A 25,767-nucleotide genomic window follows, 5' to 3' on the forward strand; every position below is an offset into this window, starting at 1 on the left:
GGGGGGGGGGGGTTTTTCCCCCCAAAGGCCCGCCCGAAAAAAAAAGCCCCCCCCTAAAAAATTGGGGCGGGGGTTTTAAAAACCGGGGGGGCCCCCCCCCTTTTCCCTTTCGCCCGGGGGGGGGGGGCCCAACCTTTTTCCTTTTTGGGGGGGCCATTTTTTTGAAAAGGGGGAGGGCTTAAAGGGGTTGGCGCCCCTAAAAAACCCCAAAATCTTCATGATTTTTTTCCGGGGGGGAATTTTTTTTTTTATGCGGAGGGGGCCCCCCCCCCCCCCCCCCCGGTCCGCCCACCCATTTTATCCACCCAGCCCACCCGGAGATCCAAGTCCCCCCCCCCCCCCCCTCGCACACCGCCCGCCCCCCCCCCTCTGCCTTGCTGTGGCCCAGATGATGGCAAACATGGACCCGGAGGAGCTCAAAAAGATGCAGGTGGAGCCGAGCCCGCGGGAGAGAGAGGACCCGACCGCGCGCCCGCTCTCACCTCCCCGTGTGCTGCCGCGAACAGGAGATGCAGTCGCAGCAGTCGCAGCTCGGCTGGCAGGTGATCCCTCCCTCCCCGCACCCTCCCTACCCACACCCTCCCCGCCCGCACCCTCCCTCCCCGCACCCTCCCTCCCAGCGCCCTCCCTTCCTGCACCCTCCCTTCCTGCACCCTCCCAGACAGCCGCCGTGCCTTGCTCTCTCTCCGCCGCCCCTCACCCCCCACCCGCCGCCCCGCCGCCCGCAGGACCTCTTCAATCCAGACAAGCTCAAGGACAAGCTGGACGAGAAAGAGACGGGGGGGAAGAAGAAGAAGATCAAGTGAGGGCCGGGCGAGCCTGGTCATCTCTCGTCCGTCTGCTCGTCGCTCGTCCTCCCACGCCCCGCGGCGCCATCGGCGCCCAATGTGGGCCCGTTGGCTCTCTTTCCTCCCGTCTCTGAGCGGCGCCCCCCCCGACCCCCCACCGTGCGCGTTTACGTATAATCGCCCAGGCGGCTCAGCCGTGCAAATATTTCCAGTCCATTCCGTGTGTAAAGAAAGAAAGAAAACACACAACCCAAGGGAGGGATGGGAGAACGGCACGCCGCCACCACACAGGGATTTTAACCCCTAAACGGCTACCGAAACGGGGTGCCCGGAAGGGCGATATCACGGCGGCCTAACTGTGCCTCCGTGCGCTCGCCACATACCCCCTGCTGCCCGAGGGTCGTGTTAGCACTTTATTGGGCACATACAGAGGCGGTGGGAAGCCACCACGTTCCCTTCAAATTTCCCGCCACAGAGCTCCGGAGCGCGCTCTGCAGACTGCACGAGCTCCTGGGACGCGGTTTCGTCTTTCGATCCCAGACGGTCGTCGCACGTCGACGCCCCAGTGAGGTCCGCCGTCCGTCATAGGTGTAGCACGCTACTAGACACACTGCCTCCAAGTTGAGCGGTGGAAAATTGTGACGAAGCCACGCACCGAAGCACCGGCGTCCCTCTGGCAATCTGCCACCGACAGCAACACGCCTTTGATCACCGGCTGCTTGCGCTCCGCATACTCTCCAGAAGCTGTTGGTTGTGTGGCTGGTGCTACTTCTATCAGCCTTCCTCATGCACAATGTTGCCGTTGAGCTACGAGGCTGCAACCCGTCGTCATTTGAGTTTGCTGCCAGCCACACAGCGCGTTCCTGCTGCACGAATGGTTGGACAGGTGTGAACAACACCTCGTGGGGGCGGCACCGCATGCGTCCATTGAGGGGTCCAGGTGATAGCCCTGGGCGGGCAATCCATACGCCTAGTTGGACTTCAGATTGCCCGATCGCGTCCCGGTGAACTGACGTCGGATTTGTGACGCCGCCGCACCGCGCCGCAGCCGGGGGCCCTCTGGAGGCTGAGGATGGCCGTGGCGGACCTAGACGAGCTCTGGGAGGTAAAGTGTCAGTGTATATATTGTAGAGGCTGACAACGTTCACAATATCTCTCACTCTAGCTAAGCCAGAGGAGGCTATTCTGGGCGTCCACACGGCTTACACCGGTGAGCCTCGCGACAAAGCGAGCGCGTCCGGCAGAGCGACTGAAGAATCGAGGACAGAGTCACAAATCCCGCTTGTTGTGCATGTTTTGAGGTCGGACAGTGCTGCTGTCTTCTCCACGCAGCAGCCGACGCCACCAGGCCTCGGCAGCTGAGCAGCAGGAGCCTCCTCGCTGCTGGCAGAGTTGCGCCTCTGTTTGCCGCCGCTAAGAGATCGTTGTTGCGGGAATCCAGGGAATCTAAAGGAATCTAGAATCTGTGGGTCCGAGATTCGATCTGGGACCTGAGCCGCTCGGGACCAGCTGCACATGACCCGGGGCCACTGCCATGTCGCAGACGACTGCTGGATCGGCCGTCGCTCCGACCAGCCGTCCTGCAAAGGAATAAAATAACAAGGAGTTCCTTTACATATGTAAAGGAACGCCGTTTAGGGGTTAAGGAGAGGAGTGTGGTGCGCTAGCCGTCGCCCACCCTGGGGAGTCTGCCTCTTCGTATCTCTTTTCCGTGTGTATATGTGGGGAGTGGAGTTGTAAAATTCTCTTTCAGAGCATCGTTACACCGACGGGCGCCAAGACATGTCTGCTGCAGGCGACATGCCGCTCGCGCAACAAATCGAGATGCTTCAGGGTGCGGACGAAGCCATGCAGCTCGCAACCATGCACCAGATTGGGTCGCTTCTCGACGAGGCGCTCACCCCACCCGTCTCTTGCCCTGCACTCTGGGCTGGTGATATGCCCGCTGCCGATTCCTTCCCTAGGCGGCCGGGGATGACGCAGAGGTGTTGTGCGAGGCCTTGCGCGAGGCTGGCCTCATTGAGAGGCTGGTACCCATCCTCTCCCTCGACGGCCAGCTAGGGCTGCAGCAGGCGGCACTGCTTATCCTGGGCAACATGTGCTCTGAGGAGGTGGACGGGCATGCGGCTGCCACCAAGGCCATCTTCAAGTTATCCCACGGGTTTGAGTACCTCCTTCAGTTCCTCTTTTCACCCGACTGGCTCACAGTGATCTACGCGCTTGGCGCAGTGCAAAACACGTGAGCAGCCAGATATCATAGCCACGGCGGCCCTACCCTCTCCCACTCCTCGCGCTGGTGCAGGTGCCGGGATCCCGATTACTGGACTCTCTTGCGGCAGCTGCGAGTGACGAAGAGGCTCGAGGAGCTCGCCCATTCGGAGGACGCGCATGTGCAGCGCTTCGCCCGTGGCACGCTCGAGAACATCGATCACTTCGTCGATGAGGCTGCCGAACGACGTGAGGCAACGCCGCGCTCACTCGACGCACCCTACGCGCCGGTGCACGAGGCGCTCGCACTTGTAGCCACGTCTGCCGGAAGGTGTGGTGGTGAGGCTAGCGGCACGGTGGCAACCGCCGCAGCCGTTGCTCTCGAAACTGTCCGCATCATCCGTGCAGCAGTCAGGCTACAAGCCCGAACTCGCGGCGCTCTTGCTCGGCAGCGGGCCGCGCGGCGCCAGGCAGCGAAGGAGGAGGCTGCCCGCTGGTCAGCAGCCCGGGCGGCAGGGGCAGCGGCCGCAGATGCACGGCACAAGCGGCTACGGCTACTGCTGAGGGAGGTGGCCGAGGAGACGGAGGCACGAAAGGCGGCAGAGGAGGAGGAAGAGGCGCGGAGGGCCGCTGAGGTGGCAGCGCGCGAGGCAGCACGCGAGGCGTCGGCCATGCGCACGCTGGCTCAGGAGGAGGCGATGCGCAGGGCTGCACTCGAGGCGGCGACAGCTGCAGCAGCCAAGGCGGCGGAGGAGGAGGCAAACACTTGTCGCGAGATGCTTCCCGAGGAGTACCAGGTGCCGCCCAGCCAGCCACCACATCCTAGTACGATTGGACTTCCTCGTGCTGACCGCCGCCGCTCCCTGGTTAGGCTGCTCTCCTCGAAGCAACCGCGGCGGCTGAATTGGCAAAACAAGCCATTCAGGACGCGAGCTTTGCTGAGCAAATAGCAGCTGAGGCAGCTTTGGCAGCCGAGGCATCCGAGGCCGCGGCGAAACGGGCGGAGCAAGAGACCGAGGCTGCCAGGGCTGCTGCTGAGCTGCTGGCGAAGGCGGAGGCAGAGGCGGCACACCGCGCTGCTCTTGCGGCGGCGGAGGCGGAGGCGGAGGCGGAGGCGGAAGTCGAGGCAGCTAGGGAGGCGGCAGCCAGGAGAACGCAAGCCGTAACGCGGCGGGCCGAGCTTGGCTTGGAGGCAAGGGCGACTGAAGCAGCCGCGGCACAGTCCGCTGCGGCAAAGGCAAAAGCGGCGCACGAGCGCACTCTGAGGTCCGCACAAGTCAAGCCGAACGCAGCCGCCACCGCCGCCACCGGTCTAACTACCTCCTTCAGCAGGCCAAATATTTCACTGTCCGCTTCCCGTGCGACAACCCCGTTGCCAGTTACACCTGGACTGCCACGACGAATCTTGACTGGCAGCGCCTTTTTGGTCGGCGACAACCATGGTGCCGCTGATGGCGCCTCGGACGAGCCCGCATCGCCGCCCGACGATCCGACAGAGCTAGCCCTTGACTCAGCAATCAAGAATCAAATGGCCGAGGTGGAAGCGGCAATTATGCTTCAGGCACATGCAAGAGGTTTGCAAGGTCGGGATCAGCTGCAGCAACGGCGGCACAAAACGTCGGCTTCTGTTGTGCAGCGGCACTACCGTGGGCACCACGGGCGGCAACTTGCTCGGGCCCATCTGGCCAGGGTGGAGGCGGAGACTCGCGAGAGGGAGTCACGTAGCCACGAGCAGGCGGCAATGCGGGTTCAGGCTGCGCATCGCGGTCGCCATGTCCGGCAGTGCGTCACGGGGACCCGCGGGCGGCAGGCGACGATAGAGTCGCGGCTCTGCGAGGGTGCTGCCAACATGCCTGAGGAGCATGCTGCATTGTGTCCGACGGGAGAGGACGCCACGAGCTTGAGTCCGCAGGAACTAGAGCATGGGCGTGCTGCCGCTCGAATCGCCGCCGGCTCCCGAGGGCTACGCGATCGGAGGCGTTTGCGGCACTATCGGTCCACCTGCCCGCCTCCCGGGCAGTTGCGAGGCGATGTCATGGGCTCGAATGCGGCGGCCGCAGCGGCGGCGTCGGCCGCGCACGAGAGGCAGGAGCGGCAGGCTCTGAGTCGCGTTGCTTGCAGCAAAGACGGCACGCAGGCGGAAGAGAAATTTCCACAGAGAAGAGGGGACGAAGGTCGACTCACTGTCGCGCGCGAGAGAGGGCATGGCTCGACGACGCGGGCCGTGAGATCCACTTTGCCTTCGGTCGCACTGACGAGCTCTAGCTCCGAGCCCGTCTTCTCGTCCGGCCGGTTGAGGCCGCCGGCGGCGGCGGCCAAGCGGGCAACCAATGCGGCGAGACAACCGTCGCTGCCCACGGTGCCGCCGCCTCGGCCTGCCGTGCCGCCGCCGATCCAGCCCGATGGCTTGCTGCGGCTGGCGCTAGCGGAGCAGGTGGCCATTGACGGCGATCTCCTTGCTTCGTGGGACGAGGACGGCGACGGATCTGTCTCGTGCGCCGACTTCCACCGCTCCCTCCCGCCGCTCCTCGCCCAGTGGGGATTGCCGCGCCTCGCCGCGATGGGCGAGGTGATCGACGGCGTGTTCGAAGGCCTTGGTGGCGGCCGTGTTGGCGCCGTGCCAGTCGAGGAGCTGCGGGCACGGTTGCAGGACCTGCGGAAAGACGCCAGTCTCCAGGCCGTTGTAATGGGCAGCAGCAAGCCGTCCCTACCTTGCCTTGGCGCCCACCGCGGGCCGACCGCGCAGCAACGCGTGACGTTGTACGCGAAACCAGCGTACAACAGCACCCCCGAGGGCAGCACGACCGAGCTCCAAATGCATCGCGCAGAACGGGACCGGCGACCCCCTCACCGGCGGCCCGCACCCACTGGAGGCGGTGTCGCCGACCGGCGCGGACTCGACCGGCGTGTCGATCCCCTGTCGCGTTTTTTCGATTAGACCTCTTTCTGTCTGGTAGCAACCCCGTGCTTGTGTGCGAGGGAGTACGTGGGAAGATAGGGGAGAGCGGCAAAGCGAACATGTCATGTGCATGCGCATGCAGATGCATATGATTGTGCATGTGCATGTGCGGCATGCACTTGCCAGCATCGCCCCTACGAACACGTGGGGATTTTCTTCTTCATAACAAGGTCTGTGAAAGCGCGATACGAGGTATTTCTTCTCAATCAACAAGGTGGGGCGGGTTTGATTGTGAAACGTGATTGAATTCTTGTTTGCGAGGGAGTTTTGTTGTAAGATTCTTGTTTCATTGCCGGATCCGTATATCCCCGCTAATCGCGCGTCCCCCGCTAACTGCAGTGCGCGTCGGGCTGGTGGTTCGACACCGAGTTTCATGTGCCGTTGCAACTCCGCTCACGATTACGTGGCTGTGCACGATTCCGCCAGCCGAGGACGCTCCTCCGGCATCTGTCTTGGCCTCTCACACCTCGCGACGTTTGCGCTCGGCGCGATCCTGGCGATGCGGTCTCGCGAAGCGCCTCTGCCCGCCCTCTCATCCTTGTCGGGCAGCGCATCCTGCTCCGCCCACCCAGAGTGCGGCGCGGCAGAGGTGCACGGCAACTGCTGCCCGACAGTCGAGGGATCATTCCTACCGTGCTGCGACATGCCGCCACTTGCTTCCGGCTCCGCGCGGTGCGCTGATTTTTCTGGCTGCAGCGGCATCGATGGCGACTGCTGCCCGACCCCCGACGGCATCCTTCTTGGCTGCTGCCTGCATGACACAGCTAGTCCGTCCGAGCCAACAGCATCGGAGCATCCTCGCGCGCTCCGGATCCTCCGCTGGGGCGTCGCTGTGAGCACCCTCTTCAGCGCGAGCGCCACCCTTGAGGTTGACAATGCCGCCTCGCTCATCGAGCGGCTTCCTTTCCGTCTGGTGCGCACCTACTCTGGCGCCGCCTCGTCGTGGGTGGAGCAGATCCTCGCGAGCGAGCAGGTACGAGGCAATGGGGTCCACCCCACTCCGCACCACACCCAGAGAGGCGACAGGTGGTGACAATATGATTCCCACCGGCAGGTGGAGCAGTTGATTGTAGGGACGAGCACCGACCAGGCGCGGCTCATGAGCTCAAGCCAGGCGCACGCGGACCGGCTGCTTGTCGACATACTGCGCCAAGTTGGGAACAACGTGAGCCGTGTTATAGCGATCGCCGTCGGTAACGAGCCGAACGAGGCCGCCTCCGCCGTGTCACCCCCCACCATGCTGCGCGCGATACGGAACTTGCAGGTCGCGATACGGAACTCGCAGGTCGCTGCGCACGTAATGGTCACGACTCCCCTCACTGGCGGCGTCGTCCAGGACTCGTACCCGCCCGAGGCGGCGCGACTCGACGCGCCGTGGGTCGAGGTGCTCCGCGCCGTTGACTTTGTGATGGTCAACTGGTTCCCATACTTCGCTGCGAGAGGAAACCTCGCGCTCCTGCCTGCTGCGCTGGGCGAGGACCCTTCCCTGCCGTGGCGTTACCCGCCGGACGTGGACCGCAGGGCGGTATGGAACGCGGCGCACGCCAACGCGTCCTTCGGTGTGCAGCAGGCTGCGTCGATGCTTGACATGATGCTACATGCGACCAAGTTCGCGCTCGCAAAGGCAGGCATCGAGCCGGGTGCGGGTCGGGTCGTGGTAGGCGAGACGGGGTGGCCCACGAGCGGTTGGGACAGGCTCGCGACAACCAACAACTCGAGGACGTACTACGAGAATCTGCTCTCTGGCCGGATGCTATCGCGATGCCACGACGACGTGGCAGTGGTGCTGTTCGAGCTCATGGACGAGGCGCTGAAGCCAGGCCCGGCGGACGAGCGCTTTTGGGGCCAGTTGGACGGCAGCCTCTCGCCAAAGTGGGAGCTGGGACTTTCGTATCGCCGTGTGAGACACACCGCGCAGCACCAGAGCGTGCCCCAGCACCTGGACGGGGCCAACCCCAATTAAATGTGTTCTTTGTTCACCCTACCCCGCACTCGGCCAAGGCCGCGCTCGCGGCGCTGTCCTTAGCCTCGGTCCACTCGCGCTGGGTGACTGGGTGGGCGAAGCGCCTGCGCGCCTGCTCTGGCAACGCCTCGAGCCAGGCAAGGAAGGGCGCAGACACCGGCGTGCGCCGCGCGCCGGCAAGCGTGGTTGCGCTCACCGGCTCCTCCTCGTCGAAGGCTTGAAAATAAACGAACGAGCGGCGCGCTCGCTGCCCGGCCGGAGTCGGCAACACGCGGTGCGGCGTGGCAGCGAAGTACCCCGCCGAGAGTCGCTCGAGCATGTCGCCCACGAGGACGAAGCAGCAGCGCTCCGCTGAGTGCGGCGCGGAGAGCCAGCCTCCGCCACGCCCTCTCAGCTGCAGCCCTGGCCTGTCTTGGTGCAGCAAGGAGAAGACCTCGTAGTCGGTGTGCGCAGAGACGCCCCAAGTGCCCTCCGACGCACCTTCCAAAGGCGGGTACTCGAGCAGTCGTAGCAGCGAGGTGTTGTCCGACCGCCCCCCGCGGCACCGCCTCGCCAGCATCTCCTCCTCGCCACCAAGCAACGCCTGTCGAACCACCGACGCAAAATGTGAGCAGACTCCGCACCCACATCGCCTGCTCCTCGGCAGCCGCGCGCGCCGCAAACGCGTGCAGCAGCGGCTCACACAGCGAGTCACGCAGCCGCGAACGAAGCTCGGCCGCCGCCGCCAGCAGCGGCGCGAGGCTCGGCTCGGTCGGCCAGGCGTGGTAGGAAAGCGCGAGGGCCCGATCTGACGGCGTTTGATCGGGCAGCCGGGCGTCGACCTGGGTCACCAGCAGAGCGTGATGTCGAGACGTGGATTGGTGCCCGGGGCTGTGTCAGAGAGAATTCCACCTCGTCGGCCGAGAGAGAATCATGAAGGTTGAGCGAGTGCACGCGCTGGGTCGTCGCGGCGTCCGCATCGTACAGCGGCTCGGCGCCAACCGGGAGGTATGTGAAGCCGGCGCAGCCTTGCTCCAGAGCGCGCTCTCGCGTGTATGCCAGTCTCTCGGCCTCAGGCCGCGACAGAAACTGCTTGGCTTCGGCAAACGCATTGTCAATGACGGCGGCCGTCTCCTCATCGATTGGAACCCGAAACCATCCATCTGTGAGGAGCGCAGCGTCGATTTGCCGCAGCAGTGCGCGACGCTCGGGATGGCGCGGCGGCAGGGAGAGAGGTCTCAGCGACAGGATCATGAGATCACGTCAGCTTGCCCATGGAACAGACAGGACCCAGAGGGTTGCAGGCCCACAGCGGAGGAGCCAGCAGGGTCCTCGCGGCAGGCCGGCAGGTCGGAGGCGGGTTCCCTGTTATCCGCGCCTGCAAAAGATAGGAGCCTCTCTCACAGCACACTGGCACGACAAGGGCGCGGACTGGCGCGGACTGGCACACACACCGGCTCACCCAAAAAGAAAGAAAAAATTTTCGCCGTGCCGCAGTTAAGGGGAAACCCGGTATGCGGGGCCAACCCTCGGGGAACCGTGTTTACTTTACGGCCCTCTCCCTGCGAACGCGCACCCCCCAGGGCTAGGGCTCTCTAGCCCGTAACCCGATCAAGCCGCTTGGAACAGACCCCCTATCTGGCTAGGAGCCGGAACCCTGCTGTCTCGCGCACTCTCGTTGTGAACGTCATGAGCTCACTAGATTAGGGTACCGAACTTAAGGTAAGGTAGCTTGAGTTAGGGAGCCCTTTTCCTCTTACCGAACTCCTGTTGTAATGTACCTAACTCCTGCTACCCACCTCTCGGTCCAGCCGGACCGGCACACGGGCCACGCGGCCCGCACACCACTCTGAGGCATCGCTCCCTCCTACGCTACGACCTACGAGCACCTACGCCCGACTACGAGTGCCTACGCTACTAGATGCCCTACTCCTCCTCCTCCTCCTCCTCCTCCTCCCCCTCCTCCTCCTCCTCACTCGCCGCACCCTCGTCGTACCAGCGAGGGCCGAGGGGGCCCGTCGCCGGTACCAAAAAAGAAATCCCGGTACCTAACTGCTGCTACCCGCACCTAACTCAGCAAAGCACCTAACCTAACTCAAGCTACCTTACCTTAAGTTCGGTACCCTACGGTAGAGCTCACACACTAGAGGCCGTCATCGCATTCGTTCGCCTTCCTGGGACCCAGCGCTGACTTCTGTCTGACTGTCGTTGCTGTCTCTCCCTGGCACTTCCTTCTCGACTGTCTGTGCTTGTGCGTCTTGGGTCCGGGGTTGTGTTTTTCTGTTAACGCCATTCGACGCCATCCGTCCGACATGAAGGGTGGATACGATAGAGGGGCCCGTCCGCAAAACTACGCAGCACGGGCACCCTACACTGTGGCCGCCAAGCGTATAAAGAAGCCGTTTGCGTTTCCTTGTTCTGACCCAATTGGCAGGGGAGTTGTCGTACGCTTTTCTCCTTTCCTCACGGTGTGATCGCCATCACCTGCCGCAGATGGGATGACGGCCGTGCTCCTGCTCACGCTCAGTGGCCTCGCGCGGGCCATGAACAGCCGCGCGCTTCTTCCTCGCTGCATGTGCGCAAACCCGCGAGAGCCGTGCGCCTACGATGCTCGTTGCACCACAGCGGAGAGGCCCGCCGGCTGCGCCGCTGGCGGCCAGCAGGGCTGCCGTTTCTGCGGGTTCGGCCTGTACGAAACATGCCCGTCCCTTCCTCCGCCGATGTCACCACCCCGCCTGCCTCCGGTATCGCCACCACCGCCGCGGCTGCCGCCTCCGCCCGCCTCGCCACCCGATATTGGCCTGTGGACCGCGGAGCCTCCACCGCCCTCGCCCTCGCCGCCGCCGCCGGCTCCGCAATCACCACCGTTGTCTGCATGTGCAGCCGACAGCGACTGCAAAGAGAGTGGTACTCCCTCGGTGTCGGGGATTGGCTGCTCAGCCACCACCCTCGGCATCGGTGTCGGAGGTATGCTGAGCTACAGCTGCGTGGACCGTCAATGCAGTGCACGCTGCAGAGGAGCCGGAGCAAGAGCACGCAGCCACCACGTGGGGGTCACGGTGCTCTTTGCCATCGCACTCCTCTCCTGCTGCTGCGCCGCCGCTGCCCAATACGCTGGCGTCCGGCGTGCAAACGCTGGGCGGGGGGGCGTGTGGCAGAGAGGTGACACCACACACACACACACACACACACACACACACACACACACACACACACACACACACACACACACACACAAAACTCACTCACTCACTCACTCACTCACTCACTCACTTCATGGCTCCGCACCCTCCAGGCTTCGCCCCCCTCGGAGGCCTGGGTCGCCGGGACAGGTCGCCCGGCGAGCGCGGCCACCAGGCGGCGTTGTGGGCCCGCAGCAGCCTCTACCAGGCTCGCGACACAGTCATCACCGCACAAGCCTACACACACACACACACACACACACACACACACACACACACACACACACACACACACACACACACACACACACACACACACACACACACACACACACACACACACACACACACACACACACACACACACACACGCACGCACGCACGCACGCACACACACAGAGCACACACACAGAGCACACACACACACACACGCCAAAAACCATGCCAGCGCACGAGATGAGCGTAGGCAGTAGCGCGACCAACCGCTCAGCTACCGCCCTCGACTCTGACTCAGCGCGGGGCAGACACCGGCCACACACCGCGGAACCACGCGCGGTGCTCCTCCAAGGCGAGCGCGCGCATCGCCGGCTTCTCCCGCCTCAGCGGCAGCCTCGGCGGGCGACGGCCCTTTCGCGATCCCGCCGGTGGCGACGTGGAGTGCGCGCGGGCGGGCGACGCGTGCGACGCGTCTTGGCCGGGCGGCGGAGAGGATTGCGGCGGATCGGACGTGCCCGCCGCCTCAAGACGTCTCTCAGCCTCTTGCGGCGACGCGTCTTCAGACCTCTGCTTGTGAACAGGTGTCCGCCGCCACGACCAGCCTCAGCCGCCTGCTGGCGCAGCGGCGCGGCGCGGCGGCGGAGCGTGGGGCGGAGGGAGAGCTTGAGGGAGAGGGCTCGGCCGGTGGGTTTGGGCAGGGGCGCGAGCAGGCCGCCCCTCTGGGCTGCACGACGGGGTGCGCGGCCGACGAAGCCGCCTGTGTCGACGAGACGCCGCTGCAGCAGGTCGAGACCTTTGACGACTCAGTCTCATTCGGCGCGCGGCTCGAGGAGCTGGTGGAGGGCGCCGTGGCGGAGGGGCGGCAAGCGAGGGCGGCGCTCTGACACTGACTGACACAGCACGGCTAGCCAACACTCGGGTGCCCCTTCCATGTAGAGTACACCGTCCGCAGTCGGATAGGTAGACACAAGACACACTTATAAGTTTCAACCACAGAACCACTAGCTCTGCGTCTGCCCAATTTCCGGCATTATATTTATAAAAGAAGAAACGCTACCCTCGACACTACACACTACGCGGCGCGCGAGTGCGCTGTGCGGGGGGGGGGGGGGGGGCGGTTCCTGCCCAGACGGCTTTATCTATACGCTATACCGTACTCTTCAACCCCAACCGAAAATATCTGATATCTCTCGCGGCTCTTGGGCTTCGGCTACGCCTACGGCTTTAGCCCTGGCCCCTGCGTGAGCTCTGTCACGGCGCTATTTTAGCCATAGGGCATATAGCTGAGAGCCTCGTACGGTGACGGTGGCGTGACCCGCCCAGACAGACGCCAGCCCCTCCTATCTACGCCGGAGAAGAGCGATCGCTCTCTGCTCCTCTCATTTCATGGCGGTGGCGGCGGAAGAAACAACGCTCCAACGCTCCAGTCGCTGCATTAATGTATGGGAGGGAATGCCTCCAACATGCTTGTCGGGCGTTGGCGCGTGCACGCGGAAAGAAGTTTTTTGTTTTTTTCGGTTGTAAGGCGCCGATCCCCGTCGTCCGCCCCCTCGAACACATAATTATACGTGATCATAAACTTGATGCACACTGAAAGGGACGACCTCACCTGACAAGCTGACGTTAGCTGATCCACCCGCACGATGCCCCGCGTAGCCGCGTAAATATGCGAGCGGGGCGGGGAAACGGCTTTGTGAAACGCGCTACGCTGATGTTCTAGATGAAATTCTCGAGGCCGTAGAGCCGTAGAGCGTAGTTGGAACACTTAGAGCCGTACCCGAGCGCCGAGGCACGGTCGCAGTAGAGAGCAGTGGCCACCTGCGCACTGGCCAGTGCACACCCGCGTGTGGTGTGCGCGCCCTCGTTTCGCGGGTTTCGCGCGGGGTTTTGATAAATATCTTCGTACTCACACGCAGTGGATCGCGTGATGAATGATCATCGTATACTCATGAACGCGCGTTTTGTCTTTTGATGATTGGATGTCTGACTTGACAGCGGGCAGCGGTGTCGCGCTCGCGGTGAGGGCGCGTCCGGGGCGTGGTTGGTCGTTGGGTCGCCACTCCCCTCTCACAGCTGCTGCGCGAGCGGCACCTTTGGGGGGCGCAGCTTTTTGTAGGCGTAGTAGGCGCCTCCCAGCAGTGCGGCGACGCCCGAGGCTGCGCCCGCCGCCATCAGGCCGGAGGAGGCTTGCGCGCTGCGGATGGACTGCAGCTCGGCGTCGGTGACCTGGGCGGAGAGCGAGGGCCTCTCTCAGCGAAGCGAGTGCGGGCGGGCGGCGCTGCGACGGTGGCGGCCGGCCACATTGCCCAGCCGCTTGAAGTTTCGCGAGACGGAGATGCCGTCGGGCAGCATGGTCGCCTACGGCGGCGCGCCGCGGCGGCCTCCTACACGGCCGGGCGGCCAGGCCACCTCGCCCCGCCGGGGCCCCGCGCCTTGCTCCAAAAGGTGGTGCCGTCCTCGGAGAGGCCCTGCTGCGTGCGGTACTGCCACGCGCCGTGCGCGCCCGACATGACGATCCACTGCGTGCCTAAGGGAGGGGGCGGGGCAGAAGGCCGCCTCTCGGCGAGGGGTCGAGAGTCGCGGCCCTAGAGACCTCGAGACGGCCCGCGGGCGTACCGTCCTCGAGCCATGCGCCGCGCCACGCCTGGCCGGGGTCGGGAGGGGGTGGGGGTGGGAAGGCGGCGGGGGGCAGGGCCGCCTGCAACGGGCCTCGGACGGGCCGTGCGGCTGCGCGAGAGACGCGCGGCGTGCGCGCGTGCGCGCGTGTGCGAACGGTGTGGCGTTCTGGGTGGCGGCTTGTGGCGGCACTGCGGATGATCACGCCATTCGCCTGGTCGGGGGCGAGCGGGATGGAGGCGACGTACGGCTGCCAGTCGTAGTAGTAGTGCTGCCACTGGTGCGTGTCGACGCCGGGTACGGACGGGAGCCCCCGCATGAAGGCTTCTCCATGCATCTCGCGCCTGCAAGAGGGAGGCGCGAGGCTTCAGCGGCGGCGTCGAGTCGCGGCGGCGGCGGGCCGGCGTGTGGCCCGCTCGCGCGCCAGCTGGGCATGTGCAGCTTCATCTCCGAGCCCACGCCCCAGTTCGTCGCACCCATCGCATTAACGAGCAACCAGCTCACGCCCTGCGCGTACAGGAAGGCGCTCCAGTCGCCGCCCACCTCGGTGCAGAGCCAGTCGGAGCCCTTCCAGAGGCGCTCCCACTCCGCGGGCGGCTGGCTCGTTGGTAGCCTCGCTACCGGAGGCTCGTTCGCCTGGGGTGAGGGCAGGCCGGACCAGGTCGGCCGGAGCTGCGAGGAGTCCTCTCGCCTCTCCCGCTCGCTCAGTCCCTCTCTCTCCCCCTCCCTGTCCCTCTCATCCTCTCTTCGCCTCGTACACATCGACCAGCAGCTCTCCGGTGGCCTTTGTGCGCGGCCACGCGCTCTCCTCAGCCTCCGCGCTAGCCGACGAGCCCGCCGTCGGGTCATTCCACATCTTGCGCGGCGGTGGCGGCGGCGCCTTTTTCAGGTACTCCTCGGCGACCTTATTTACCTCATCGAGCCCATTGAGCGTGGCGTTCTCGGCCGCCGATATCAAGCTCCCAAAGTCGAGGTCTGGCCACCCGACGGCGAGGAAGCCGGCGCAAAGCATCCCAAGGTTGGTGCCGAAAAATAAACAGTTTCCGGAGCGAGTTCGCGCTGCGCTAGGCTCAGACGGCGAGTTCGCGCTGCGCTAGGCTCAGTACGGCGAGGAGTTCGCGCTGTGCGCGGCCTGACAGCTTACTGACTCTCTTGCGGGCGGCCTGACTCTCTCTAGTCTCTTGCGGTGATTTTATCTCTCGACTCTCGGCTGCGTTGCGCTCGGGCGGCCGCTCCAAGCACATTCTCAAGTTGACGGGTCGGCGCCGCGGGCCGCGCGAAGCTGTCGCGCAGGGCTCGGCGCGGGCGCTGTGAGCCTGCAGCAACAGTAAGCGTGTGTGGTGCCGGGCGCTCGAGCATAGCGTAGCGCCTTGGTCATGCTCGCTGCTTAAAGAGAGAGATTTTTAGCAATACCAAACAACTCTAACAGTTTTTGCTTAAGTTATAATGCTACCACCCCTCCCCGCCCTCACTGGTCAGAGCCCAAATCACTGTGACAGTCGTGATTTCTTGTTGGTTAATAAAAATCTCTCTCTCTCTCTGGTCAGCGCCATTCGTGGAGGGCTAGGCAGCTCCGGCCTCCGCCCGGGGCTCTCGCCTCTGCCGTGAGGGGGCAACCCTCTGAGGTCAAAGCCCTCTGTGCCGCGCCAAGACAGACCCTCGGCCGGGGACCCTCTGAGGCCAAAATCAGCCAAGAGAGGCCACAGAGGCGGCACAGAGTCAGAGTCAAACCCTCTGTGCCGCCAAGCCTGGGGTCCGACCCGTCCTCACAGAGGGGGGTCTGAGGCTTCAGAGAGTGCACAACCCCCTACTGTTCCGTCTCCCTTCGATCCTTAAAGAAAACCCGGGGGCCTTGGCTCCGCACCGCCCTCACTCTCCCCGTCGCCGCCGCAGCAGCCACGCCGCGAAGCGTCCTCTGATCTCGGCCACCGATCATCGGATGCGCTCTCTTGCCAACTTCCTGCTCATGGTCGGCGTCTGCGTCCCGCCGGCCCTCTACGTGGCTGTGCTCCACCGCCGCTGTCCGGCGGAGACGCCGACGAGCGGTGAGTCCGGGCTCGCACTCGCTCGGCGGTGGCTTGCTGCTCTGCCCGCCGATGCCTCGTCTATGTTTGCACCACCCTCCAGCGTGGCGTGCGATGTCTACGCGTCCCATCCCCGCCTGTGCGTCAACCTAATCTACTTTGTCGTCGTCGACGTCGGCTTCTACCTCATCTACCTCCTCCAGGGCTCAACGTGGCTCATTGACCCGCACTGGCAGCTCATCCCGGTGTGCATCTCGCTCTTCTTCTTCTCACACCCGGACGCCGGCTGGGACGAAGGCGTGCCGCAACACCCGCGCGCATACCTCGTCCTTGGGTTGCTGCTTGTGTGGGCGACGCGGCTGATGCACAACTACCTGCGCCGGGAGGGCTACCAGTTTGGGGATCGGGAGGACTGGCGGTACAATGACATGCGACGCGAGCACGGACGCTGGTTTGTCATCAGCCAGTTCTTCGCCGTCTGCGTCGCGCAGCACTGCATGCTCGTCGGCTTGACGATGCCGCTGCAGCCAGCGATGGCGGCATCGGGCGCCTCCCTCAACCGGTTCGACGCACTGGCCGCGTCCCTCTGCCTCACGGGCATCTGTGTCGGTCTCGTCGCTGACAACCAGCTCTTCGCCTACATGCAGTCGCCCGACAAGCCGCTCCTCCTCGACAGCGGCCTCTGGCGGTTCTCGCGACACCCAAACCACTTTGGAGAGCAGCTTTGGTGGATCGGTATCTTGAGCTCCGCCGTCGCAGCAGCGGGTGGGTGGTCAGGTTTTGTGGCCGGCGGCCCTCATTGCTGGGCTGTGGCCTTTGGCGTGTGCTTCAACCACCCGATCGACACGCTGGCCACGCTGCCGCTCATCGAGGCACGCATGCTGCGCCGCCCCGAGCGCGCAACTCTCTACCGTGCATACCAGAGGCGCACGCCGCTCCTGGCGCCGTGGTTTGTGCGCGGCGGTGGGAAGGATGCCAAGGTGGCGTGAACTGATGTGAGTGATACAATGTTCAACGTGTGCGGAGAAACGTCGTGTGTGATCCTTCCGACCTTTTGTTGAAGAATGACGCCAGACACACCCGACCAGCGCGCTGTGTGCCAGGGGTGTGGAGGTGTGTGTGTGTCTCAAGTGAGCGCGCGAAGCGGTCTCCTTTACGTAAAAGCTCGGCGGACCCTCACATACACAATGGCCTCAGCTCACACAGCTCACAGCTCACAGCTCATGATGAGAGACGAGATGTCCGTGCAACAAAGAGCTGCAGCGCCATTTAAAAGGCCGCCGTGGCAATCCTCGTCGCCACGCGACTGAGCTTCTTGTGCACCTCGTGCTGGTGCAGCTGGTCTATCTCCGCAGGAACAGACCCGCCGGCGTGTGCCTGCGTCGTTGCGTGAGGAAGTGGTTAGGGCGAGGACTACGAGCGGAAGAGAAGAGGGGATGGGCTGGGCGCGCCGCCACCTTGTTGGCTACGGCCGAGAGGTAGACCCCCCACACAGCGGCAGCGAGGCTCCCGATAGGAGCTCGCCACTCAAGCGGCACAAAACGGAAGCGAAGTAAATTGACAGGCCCCCAAAATAGCATCCCCGACGACCACGACTGGCCTACCTCTTCCCGGGTGCTCCTCGCCGCGTCCTCGACGCTCGAGCCGCGGTAGACACCGATCCCGAAGAGCGTGGCGCCAATGGGGAGCGGCATGATGGCGCAGTCGAGAGCTACCTGCGGTGGCCGTTCGCGTCGCTGACAGGAGCGCGGGCGTCGGTCGTCAGCCACGGAGCTGTGCCAGCACCTTTCCCAGCACGGCGCTAACTGAATTCCCGGGCAAGGTCCGCTCGAGCCCGACGAGGCACATATGCACGACCGGAGCGGTTGCGGTGAAGCCAGCGGCGCCGACAGCGGCGGAGCGGCCGGCGTCGAATGAGGTTGCACCCTCAAGTGATTGGCAGATCAGGTCACCGAGGGTCATCTCGACGCCGACGAAGCAAGAGGTCCGCAGCATTGCGCGAGGAGTCAGCATCGCTGATCGGACGCCCGAGAGTTGCCAGTCGTGCGTCCCCCGCCGACGGTCTGCCTTGAGCACTTGAGCACTGGATAGGGTCGATTCCGCATGGTACGGGACCCCTCGATCGTCTCGCCCTCCCTCACTGGTGTGTTCATCGGGGGGGGTCATAACAAACACGGTACAGGATCGAGGTGCACGCTGCCAGAGCAGTATCGTCCCCCCTCTCCCCGACGGCGATGGCGGTGTGACCGATCGAGCTACAAAACTTGTTCAGCAGGATCCGGGATAGTCAGATGCACTACCCCACTGGGCCTGAGATCACCGTACGACAGCATCCCGTCACCGTCTCGGATTTATGTGGGGTCGAACCACTCCGGGATGGGCAAGCCCATCAATTTTCGTTTCGTATCTCCGGGTGCTTTATTACTACCCGACAGCGATCATTTACGACTCGCGCGCGCTCATTGTTATTTTCAGTGTATGTAGCTCTTACGAACATACCCGAGGGTGAACTGCTGACAGGGTTTGCGATGAGGAGCGATCCGAACGTGGCATTCGGGTGATTTTGATTCAAAACTCAGCTCTTTTCTTTTGCGAGTGTGCCGGTGTGTCCAGTCCGCGCCAGTCCACGCGTTGTCGTGCAAGTGTGAACTTCGTCGCCGCCTTCCTCGCCGTCTGGCCATCGCTACGTGACAGGCCGGCCTACCAGGGCCACGCCCTCGCTGGCGGCGGCGCACCGCCCCTCGTGCAACCACCTCTGCTCGTCTACTTCAACAAATACTACAATTCCATCCGCGACCGCTGCATCAAGCTCTGGGGCGTCTACCGCGCCCGGGCCAAGCATGTCGACTTTGGGATGGTCAACAACTACAACCTTGGGTACTACGTCCGTCCCTCCGGCCTCCCGCTCGTTAGCAAGATGCCGCCCGTCTCCGACCTCTACTCTGAGCAGAGCACTTCTCCAGTCCCTAAACAGGGCACGCTCGCTCAGATTGCGTCGCACGAGCGGTGGCTTCGCTGCCTCGCCGCCTGCGAGCGGCTGGATGCTGAGATGGACGACCCGAACGGCGTCAAACATCGGGAGGCGACACGCTTCATCGCCGTCTCTCAGTTCGCCTCGGGAGCGTGGCTCGACCTCTGCCCCGACGGCCGGCACTCCTCCAAAATCACCTCGGAGGTTTTTGCCACGGCGACAGCGCCGCCACGGCTACTACATTTCCAGCGCCAAGTACGTGTACGACGCCAAGGAGGCGGCTGGTGAGACAGTCACCATCGGTATGCGGAAGGGCGACCAGCTTGCAAACGGATCGAAGGACATTCCGTGCGAGCACAACATTCGTCACAACGGCACCATGTATGCGGCGGCCAACATGGTCCGTGCACGAGCCTGCGGCAAGCTCGTGCTCGGTGACAAGGCGAACCCTCAGACGACTTTTCATCTCAATGAGGGGCACGTCACCGACATGTGTGAGATCGGCGGGGACCTGCAGTCCCAGCGTGATGTCCGCTACGAAGTCAAGGTGCCAGCGCCCTCACAAAGACGAGGCAGGCTGGGCAGGGCTCGGCGGCACACGGCGGATGCTGTGCGTCACTGGGCCACAAGTTTGGTTTCGGCGGCACCCTCGACCAAACCTTGCTCAAGGTTCTTGGGTGCAAAGAGCGCGGCCACAAGTCACAGGGCCCGCTCGTCCATGCGACCGGCAAAGGCTGGGTCAAAGAGCACAAGGGACAGTACTACGACGCGCTCCATGTCAAGAACGGAATCGTCAAAATTTGTCTCGTCGAAAGCCAGGGCGGCATTGCGCCGCCGACCAAGAGAATCATCTTCAACTTCGCCAAAGAGGTCGGCAGCCCGAGCGCTGTCGACCGCACCGACTACGGCACAGCCTCCGGCAGCGCCCGGGGCTTCGCCCAGCACCACTCGCAACAGCTCTCGCGCGCCGCCGTCTGTGGCGACGCGCAGAACATCAACAACGCCGCTCGCAACATGCACGTGTCGCGCACTCATTCATGACCGGTCTCAATGTCCCACCCCCCTGCGCGCGGGCCTTCTAGGCCCGCGGGTAGTCTCACCCCATCCCCAGGGCCTCCAGGGCTCGCACCTCAACCTCTCACAGACCAGCGCACAGCGCCAGCGGAGGTAGGTATTTTCTTCTCAATAACAAGGCTGTGAACTGCGCGCGGGCCTTCTAGGCCCGCGGGTAGTCTCACCCCATTCCCAGGGCCTCCAGGGCTCGCACCTCAACCTCTCACAGACCAGCGCAAAGCGCCAGGTGAAGTATTTTCTTCTCAATAACAAGGTCTGTAAATTGAAATCCAGCGCAAAGCGCCAGGTGAAGTATTTTCTTCTCAATAACAAGGTCTGTAAATTGAAATCCTTTGCAACTCAATCAGTGTTGAGAGCAGAGGCCTTCCCGCTAAGCTGGACGAGCTTCGAGCATGTCCAAGCGCGAGCGCGAGGACGCAGAGGAGCAGGCGTTCTTCGACCGCGTCACGGACTTCCAGAAGCGCAATTTTAAGTTCGTCCAGGTCGCTGCCGCAGCGGTCGGCGAGACCAACGGCGACATGCCCATGCCCGACTGGCCGGCTCCGGACGGAGGCTGGGAGGCCGAGGTCGTGCGGATGCTCGAGCAAGGCTACTACCCCAACGGGCTCGTCGAATTCCAGTCGGACAAGTTTTCGCCACTCCACCACGCCGTCGTTTGCAACCACCAGTCCATGTGCGAGATCCTTCTCGCCCATGGCGCTGACGTCAACCTGAGCAGCTCGTTCGGCGACTACGATCAGACACCGCTCCACGACGTGCAGAACGAGGCGATCTGCAAGCTCCTGCTTGACGCTGGCGCAGTCGTCAACGCTCTCGGCGCGAGCGGCGACAGCACCTTGATGACGGCTGCGGCCCGAGGCGACACGAAAGTTGTGCGCATGCTGCTCGCGGCCGGCGCTGACCCGACCATCTACGACACGACTGGCACCGCCGCAGCGGCAGCGCACCGCTCTGGGCACCTCAGCCTGGCGAAGGAGCTCACCGCCGCCGAGCGCTCGCACCCGAAGAAGTGGGTGGAACCGGCGTCGGCGGAGCCTGGTCCGGGAGACCCTGGCTACACCGAGCACATGGTGAAGCAGATCACCGAGAACCGAGCGCGCCTCGATCGCCGCATCAAGGAGTACCCTCCGCCTTCGGCCGCCTAAGAACCAGGGCCACTTGCGCTCCGGCAGCATAGCCAGACAGAACAGAGAACACGCGAGCGCGCGACATGGCGCGTGATCGCCTCTCCCCGCGCTCGGACCACCCGCCGCTCCCCCGGCGGCCGGCGCGGACCCCGAGTACCCTCTCTCTGTGCGTGGCGCTCAACCTTGTATAATGAGAGGGGTGGTGCGGTCGTGTCGGCCGCCCTCACAAAGTCAACAGAGTGCCGGCGAGATTGGGGGCGCCTCGTCGGGCTCGGGGGTTCTCGGGGGGTCGGGTCCGGGTGCGGGGTGGCGTGGCGGGTGGCGCTGGCGGCCGCTGCCGCAGCGCCGCTGGCGCTGGCGCGCGGCGCGGCGGCCTGTGGCGCTGTGGCGGGTGGGGGGTGGGGGGGGGTCGAGACACTGACTAGTCAGGGAGCGACGCGATCGGCCCGGAGGGCCGGGTGCGCAGGTTCCAGGTAGAGAGGTAGGGCTGGCGTGTGGGGCCTCAGGTAAAGGTAAACCTGTCTCAGACCGCCGGAGGTAAACGGAGCCCACGTGAGGGGAGGTAAACGTACGACCGTGGCCCCGCGAGGGCTCGCGAGGTGGGACGACGCAAGGCCCCGCGAGAGCGCTTCGCCTGCGGCGCGCCTGCCCGGCCATGGACCAGGCTTCACCGCCGCTTGCTGACGGCTGATCGCATCGCCTACCGCATCGCGAATGACCAGTGCCGCGACCTCTTGGACCTTGCACTGTCTGCCTGCTGACCCGGTGCAAAGCATCTGCGTCTCAGCTCTTCGGCGCATTGATTGTGCATGATTGCTCAAGTGGCTCGAATTGGCAATCCACCGCAATGCGAACATGAATGGAGAGCATATGCAACACGGACGCAGGCTTGCCGTTGGCGACGTCGGTTATCAGAGGGGTCAGGTCATAGTGACGCGCTCGATGGGATGCTGCATTGATGCAGACAGCAAAAGCATCGCAGCGGAGACCTTCTCATGAGTGGCGGCTCGCACCATGCGGCAGTGCGAAACCAGGTGCGCGAATTTAAGAGCAATTTTCGATTCCGTGGTTTTGGCACTGTCTACCAACTTTGGTACAAATCGACTTGCGGTCTGGGCACAGCTGAGCCCGGCGCTGCCTCCATTCTGAAAGTGTAGAAGGGAAGGCAGCATGTCAGGCTGCGAACTCTGCTGTGCGCCGAAAAGCGGTATGGCGCCGAGGAGGCCATTTTCCTATTAGAAAAGGCTGTCGACATCCAAAATTTTCCTCGCTGCGCGCCCAATCATGGTGGGCACGCAGCGCGGGGCGCCTGCGGCGCCCATTTTATTTTGAAATGTCTGCCACTCACCTAAGCGGCTCTCAGAAACACTCGTGCGGCTGGGCATTTTATTTTCTCGGAGAGTGAATCGCAGATTATGTTGTATATCGAGATTGCAATATCTCGAGATCACTGCTCACTCGCCTCTCTCGCGCGCGAGAGAGATCCTCTCGAGGCGAGATCACGCACAGGTAAATCACGGCTACGTCGCTCAGAGGTAGAGGTAACCGGGCCCACGGCTGCCCAGAAGTAAAGCTAAAGCGTACGGCTCTAAAGGTAAGAGGGCCGCAGGCCCCTCAGTGCTCAGAGGTAGAGCTAGAGGTAACCTACGGGGTGTGGACCCTGAGTTGACCTGGGGTTGTGCGCTGGGCCCTCCTGCTCGGCTCCAGCCAGTAGACAAGTCTTGTCATCAACAGAGTAGAAGGATCTGGCCTCGGGGCCGATGTGAACAAGCGCTGGTAGCGTGGTTTAACCTCACACCCATGGTCTCACAGTGTGCCGGCAGTCGCCGAGCAGTGTCGCTCACACAAGCCGCAGCACAAGTGACTGAGGGCCAGTGAGGGCGAGCCCATCGCTGTGACAGCTGTGACAGCCGCACAGTAGGCTGTGCCAACTGTGCAGAACGTGTGAGCAGCAGAGGAGCTGCTCTCCAAGCTTCAGGCGCAAAGAGCTGCATGCCACCGAAAGCGCTGTCGAGGTTCGCCGAGCGCGGCGCAGGTTGGAGGACACCGTCACCGACGAGCGCGTTGGACTTTTCACTCCGGACAAAGACGGCTACACGCACACGAGCCGCGGTCGTGTAGCCGTCATAGCGGCGAGGCGCGGGACCGTCTGTGGCGAAGTGGGTCGCGTCCTCCGATTTCCTCAACTCACGGTCCTCTCCCTTTAGACCCCTCCTACCCGGCCCCCTCCCCCCTCCGGGCCGAACACGCGCGAGACGACGGTGCAGCGGAGAAATCAGAAAATATCAATTACGCACACATGGACCATGGTGTATGGCGACAACCCGTTACCGCCCGTTTTCTATTTCCTTTTAGCGTCAACGTCCTCGCGCGTCGCGACTTCTGGCCCCCCGGCGGGCCGCCCTCTGGGCTCTCCTCGGCTCAAGTGGTCACAGTGCTCAGTCCGCCTTCTTGGCCCTCGATAGCGTCGACATCGCGGGGCTGGCCGCCAGCCCCTTGTCCTTGGCCGCCGGGGCCTCGCCCTTGCCCGCCGCGCCGCCCCGCGCCCAGAGAGATGCGAGGGCGGCGGCGGCGAGCAGCTGCGCCGCCGCCGCGCAACGGAGCGCGCCCGTGTCGCCGAGCCGGTCGCGTGCGAGGGCGACCGCGATGACGAGCAGGTTGAGCGGGACGCGGCTGCGGACGAGGGGGCGGGCGGGGCTTGAGGTGCGCCGCAGAGGGAGGGGGTGAGGGAGGGAGGGAGGGAGTGGGCACGTCAATGCCATGATGGCTCCGCGCTGCGCCCCGGGCAAGTACGCGGCGCGCAGTCCGCCGACGGCAGGGAAGTAGACGCCCACCGCCGCCTGCGGAGGGCGAGAGGGGTGGGCGGCCTGGGCGGGGACGAGGCGCGGCGCGTGGGTCGGGTCGGGTCGGGTTGGCATCAGGTGCGGGCCTCGAAGGCGGCGAAGCAGAAGACCAGGTAGAGCGGCTTGTGCGACATGCTGAGCGCGCGCTGCAGCATGGTCGCCGCGGGGGGGGAGGAGGCGAGGTAGAGGGCTCCCGCCGCTCCGAGAAGCACGGGCAGCAGGAAGGCCTCAGCCCGCAGCCCCTTTGCGGAGCAGAGCGAGAAGGTCGCCGAGCCGACGGCGCACGCGGCCATGAAGCAAGAGAAGACCTTTCCAAAGGGGAGTCCTTCCCGCGCAGCGGCGGGGGCGGCGGCGACGATGGCGGGGGCAAAGACGAGGACGAAGATGTACATGGACGCCTCGAACAGCGCCTGCACCGCCATCAGCGAGAGCAGGTCCGGCCGCCGCAACAGGATGGAAGCGCCCTCGCGCAGGCCGCCGCCGCCGCCGCCGCCGCCCTTGCCGCCGCGGTTCTCGCGCCACGTGGCGGACGCGATGGCGGCGCCGGCGGCGAGGAGGGGGAGCGAGGCGAGGAAGGGCGCCTGCGCGGGGCCACGCGCGTCACCCGGTCCGGCGGGTGGGCGTGGGTCCAAGGGTCTCGAGGCGTGGCGCTGCAGGGGCGGCGCAGGGGCGGCGCAGGGGCGGCGCAGGGGCGGCGCAGGGGCGGCGCAGGGGCGGGCGGCGCAGGGGCGGCGCAGGGGCGGGCGGCGCAGGGGCGGCGCAGGGGCGGCGCAGGGGCGGCGCAGGGGCGGCGAGTTGCCTGAGGCCCGCCCGCAGAGGCGGCGCGAGATGCCACTTGTCCAGAGGCGATGGCGACGAGCGAGTCGCCGAAGTAGGCCCAGCCAAAGATGCCGCCGAGGGAGGCGGCGGGGAGCGACAGCCTCGCGTGCTCGGCGCACAGCCAGGCCTACTCTCGCCCCGACGCAAAGCAAATCTCCCCTGGCTGGTGCGGACCCCAGGAGGCAGTGAGCCGAGGAGGACGCCTCGGGCGCCGCCGCGAGCAGCGACGTGCCGATCCCGCCCACAACCCGGCCCGCCAGCAGCAGCTCCGGCCGCTCACACACCACCGACGCCGCGGCGGCGCCTGCGGCGGCCGCGTACAGCACACACCCCGCCCTGCGGCCGCGAGAGTCGACGAGGGAGCCCGCGGCGGTGCCGACAAGGGTGGCGGCGACGAACCCGGCGAGAAATAGGCGCGACACCTGCGGGTGCGAGGTTCGCACGCAGTTGGCGATGCGGTCGAGAGGGGGCGGCAGAGAGTAGCAGGAGTTGCGGTCTGGCGGTGGGCGGCGGTGGGAAGGAGGCGTCAGGACGGGCAGAGACGGACGTCGGTATCGGAGAAGGGCTCGCCGGTCGCCACGTGCCGCTTCGAGGCGTACACCTCGTGGAAGTACGGGCCCTGCATCCAGTCGGCCGCCTTGAAGAGGAGCCAAGCCGGCAGGTACTGCCACTGCAGCCGGCGGAGAGCTTCAGCCGTGTCGGAGGGGGCAGCCGAGCCGTCGGCCACAGCGGCGGCCTCACGCGACGCGGTGGCGCGGCGTAGGAGTGTGAGCACGAGCCACGCGCCGCCGAGCGCGGCGAGGAGCTTGTCCAGATCGGCAGCCAGATCGGCCGCCATATACATTCTTGACAAAAGAAAAGGGAGGTGCTTGGCTAGCACGCTATTGGCATGCCGACGGCTAAGGCCGAAATCGTTATTGTTCATACCTCTTGCAGGTGTGAACACATACACTGGTTTTGCTGTTGTGTATCTACTCAGCTGCTCCGCTTATACTTAC

The 25,767-nt window shown here is 64.5% G+C and overlaps 10 protein-coding genes across 10 annotated transcripts in view; 6 read left to right on the forward strand and 4 right to left on the reverse strand.

The window, feature by feature from the left end:
• Positions 1–1,095, forward strand: part of EMIHUDRAFT_198909 (hypothetical protein) — a gene marked incomplete at both ends in the record, with an annotated part of 1,763 nt that extends 668 nt beyond the window's left edge. Inside the window, 4 exons of the mRNA XM_005757653.1 lie at positions 389–430; positions 507–542; positions 750–802; positions 1,080–1,095. Coding sequence (XP_005757710.1) covers positions 389–430; positions 507–542; positions 750–802; positions 1,080–1,095 — 147 coding nt within the window. The remainder of the gene's footprint in view (positions 1–388; positions 431–506; positions 543–749; positions 803–1,079) is intronic.
• Positions 1,096–2,588: 1,493 nt separating this feature from the next.
• On the forward strand, positions 2,589–5,934 carry EMIHUDRAFT_198910 (hypothetical protein; the record flags this gene model as incomplete). Its single annotated transcript, XM_005757654.1, has 6 exons — positions 2,589–2,696; positions 2,753–3,027; positions 3,091–3,385; positions 3,467–3,793; positions 4,189–4,262; positions 4,413–5,934. The coding sequence occupies 6 exons, from the start codon at positions 2,589–2,591 to the stop codon at positions 5,932–5,934; spliced, it is 2,601 nt and encodes an 866-aa protein (XP_005757711.1).
• A 664-nt stretch (positions 5,935–6,598) lies between these two features.
• On the forward strand, positions 6,599–8,139 carry EMIHUDRAFT_198911 (hypothetical protein; the record flags this gene model as incomplete). Its single annotated transcript, XM_005757655.1, has 3 exons — positions 6,599–6,928; positions 7,010–7,882; positions 7,957–8,139. 3 exons carry the CDS (start codon positions 6,599–6,601, stop codon positions 8,137–8,139), a joined length of 1,386 nt encoding a protein of 461 aa, XP_005757712.1.
• A 169-nt stretch (positions 8,140–8,308) lies between these two features.
• Positions 8,309–9,755, reverse strand: EMIHUDRAFT_198912 (hypothetical protein; the record flags this gene model as incomplete). Its single annotated transcript, XM_005757656.1, has 5 exons — positions 8,309–8,325; positions 8,399–8,501; positions 8,542–8,739; positions 8,810–9,060; positions 9,743–9,755. 5 exons carry the CDS (start codon positions 9,753–9,755, stop codon positions 8,309–8,311), a joined length of 582 nt encoding a protein of 193 aa, XP_005757713.1.
• A 640-nt stretch (positions 9,756–10,395) lies between these two features.
• On the forward strand, positions 10,396–12,179 carry EMIHUDRAFT_97197 (hypothetical protein; the record flags this gene model as incomplete). The annotated part of the gene is made up of 3 exons (XM_005757657.1): positions 10,396–10,956; positions 11,648–11,806; positions 11,877–12,179. 3 exons carry the CDS (start codon positions 10,396–10,398, stop codon positions 12,177–12,179), a joined length of 1,023 nt encoding a protein of 340 aa, XP_005757714.1.
• Positions 12,180–13,011: 832 nt separating this feature from the next.
• EMIHUDRAFT_448601 (hypothetical protein) lies at positions 13,012–14,674 on the reverse strand (the record flags this gene model as incomplete). Its single annotated transcript, XM_005757658.1, has 8 exons — positions 14,663–14,674; positions 14,336–14,547; positions 14,126–14,255; positions 13,912–13,939; positions 13,728–13,822; positions 13,597–13,653; positions 13,387–13,521; positions 13,012–13,113 (listed from the first exon to the last, which is right to left on the reverse strand). Exons 2-8 carry the CDS (start codon positions 14,389–14,391, stop codon positions 13,012–13,014), a joined length of 603 nt encoding a protein of 200 aa, XP_005757715.1. The 5' UTR covers positions 14,392–14,547; positions 14,663–14,674.
• A 1,344-nt stretch (positions 14,675–16,018) lies between these two features.
• EMIHUDRAFT_62379 (hypothetical protein) lies at positions 16,019–16,924 on the forward strand (the record flags this gene model as incomplete). The annotated part of the gene is made up of 1 exon (XM_005757659.1): positions 16,019–16,924. One exon carries the CDS (start codon positions 16,019–16,021, stop codon positions 16,922–16,924), a length of 906 nt encoding a protein of 301 aa, XP_005757716.1.
• A 280-nt stretch (positions 16,925–17,204) lies between these two features.
• On the reverse strand, positions 17,205–17,930 carry EMIHUDRAFT_198917 (hypothetical protein; the record flags this gene model as incomplete). Its single annotated transcript, XM_005757660.1, has 3 exons — positions 17,205–17,312; positions 17,393–17,650; positions 17,721–17,930. The coding sequence occupies 3 exons, from the start codon at positions 17,928–17,930 to the stop codon at positions 17,205–17,207; spliced, it is 576 nt and encodes a 191-aa protein (XP_005757717.1).
• A 2,406-nt stretch (positions 17,931–20,336) lies between these two features.
• Positions 20,337–20,948, forward strand: EMIHUDRAFT_433117 (hypothetical protein; the record flags this gene model as incomplete). Its single annotated transcript, XM_005757661.1, has 1 exon — positions 20,337–20,948. A coding segment is annotated over exon 1 (576 nt), but the record flags the coding sequence as incomplete, so codon positions are not given.
• A 2,597-nt stretch (positions 20,949–23,545) lies between these two features.
• EMIHUDRAFT_97201 (hypothetical protein) lies at positions 23,546–25,607 on the reverse strand (the record flags this gene model as incomplete). Its single annotated transcript, XM_005757662.1, has 6 exons — positions 23,546–23,780; positions 23,859–23,947; positions 24,061–24,531; positions 24,786–24,896; positions 25,054–25,191; positions 25,317–25,607. 6 exons carry the CDS (start codon positions 25,605–25,607, stop codon positions 23,546–23,548), a joined length of 1,335 nt encoding a protein of 444 aa, XP_005757719.1.
• Positions 25,608–25,767: the final 160 nt, after the last annotated feature.

The sequence above is a fragment of the Emiliania huxleyi genome, assembly GCF_000372725.1.
Source record: "Emiliania huxleyi CCMP1516 unplaced genomic scaffold EMIHUscaffold_9, whole genome shotgun sequence".
Lineage (NCBI taxonomy): Eukaryota > Haptophyta > Isochrysidales > Noelaerhabdaceae > Emiliania > Emiliania huxleyi.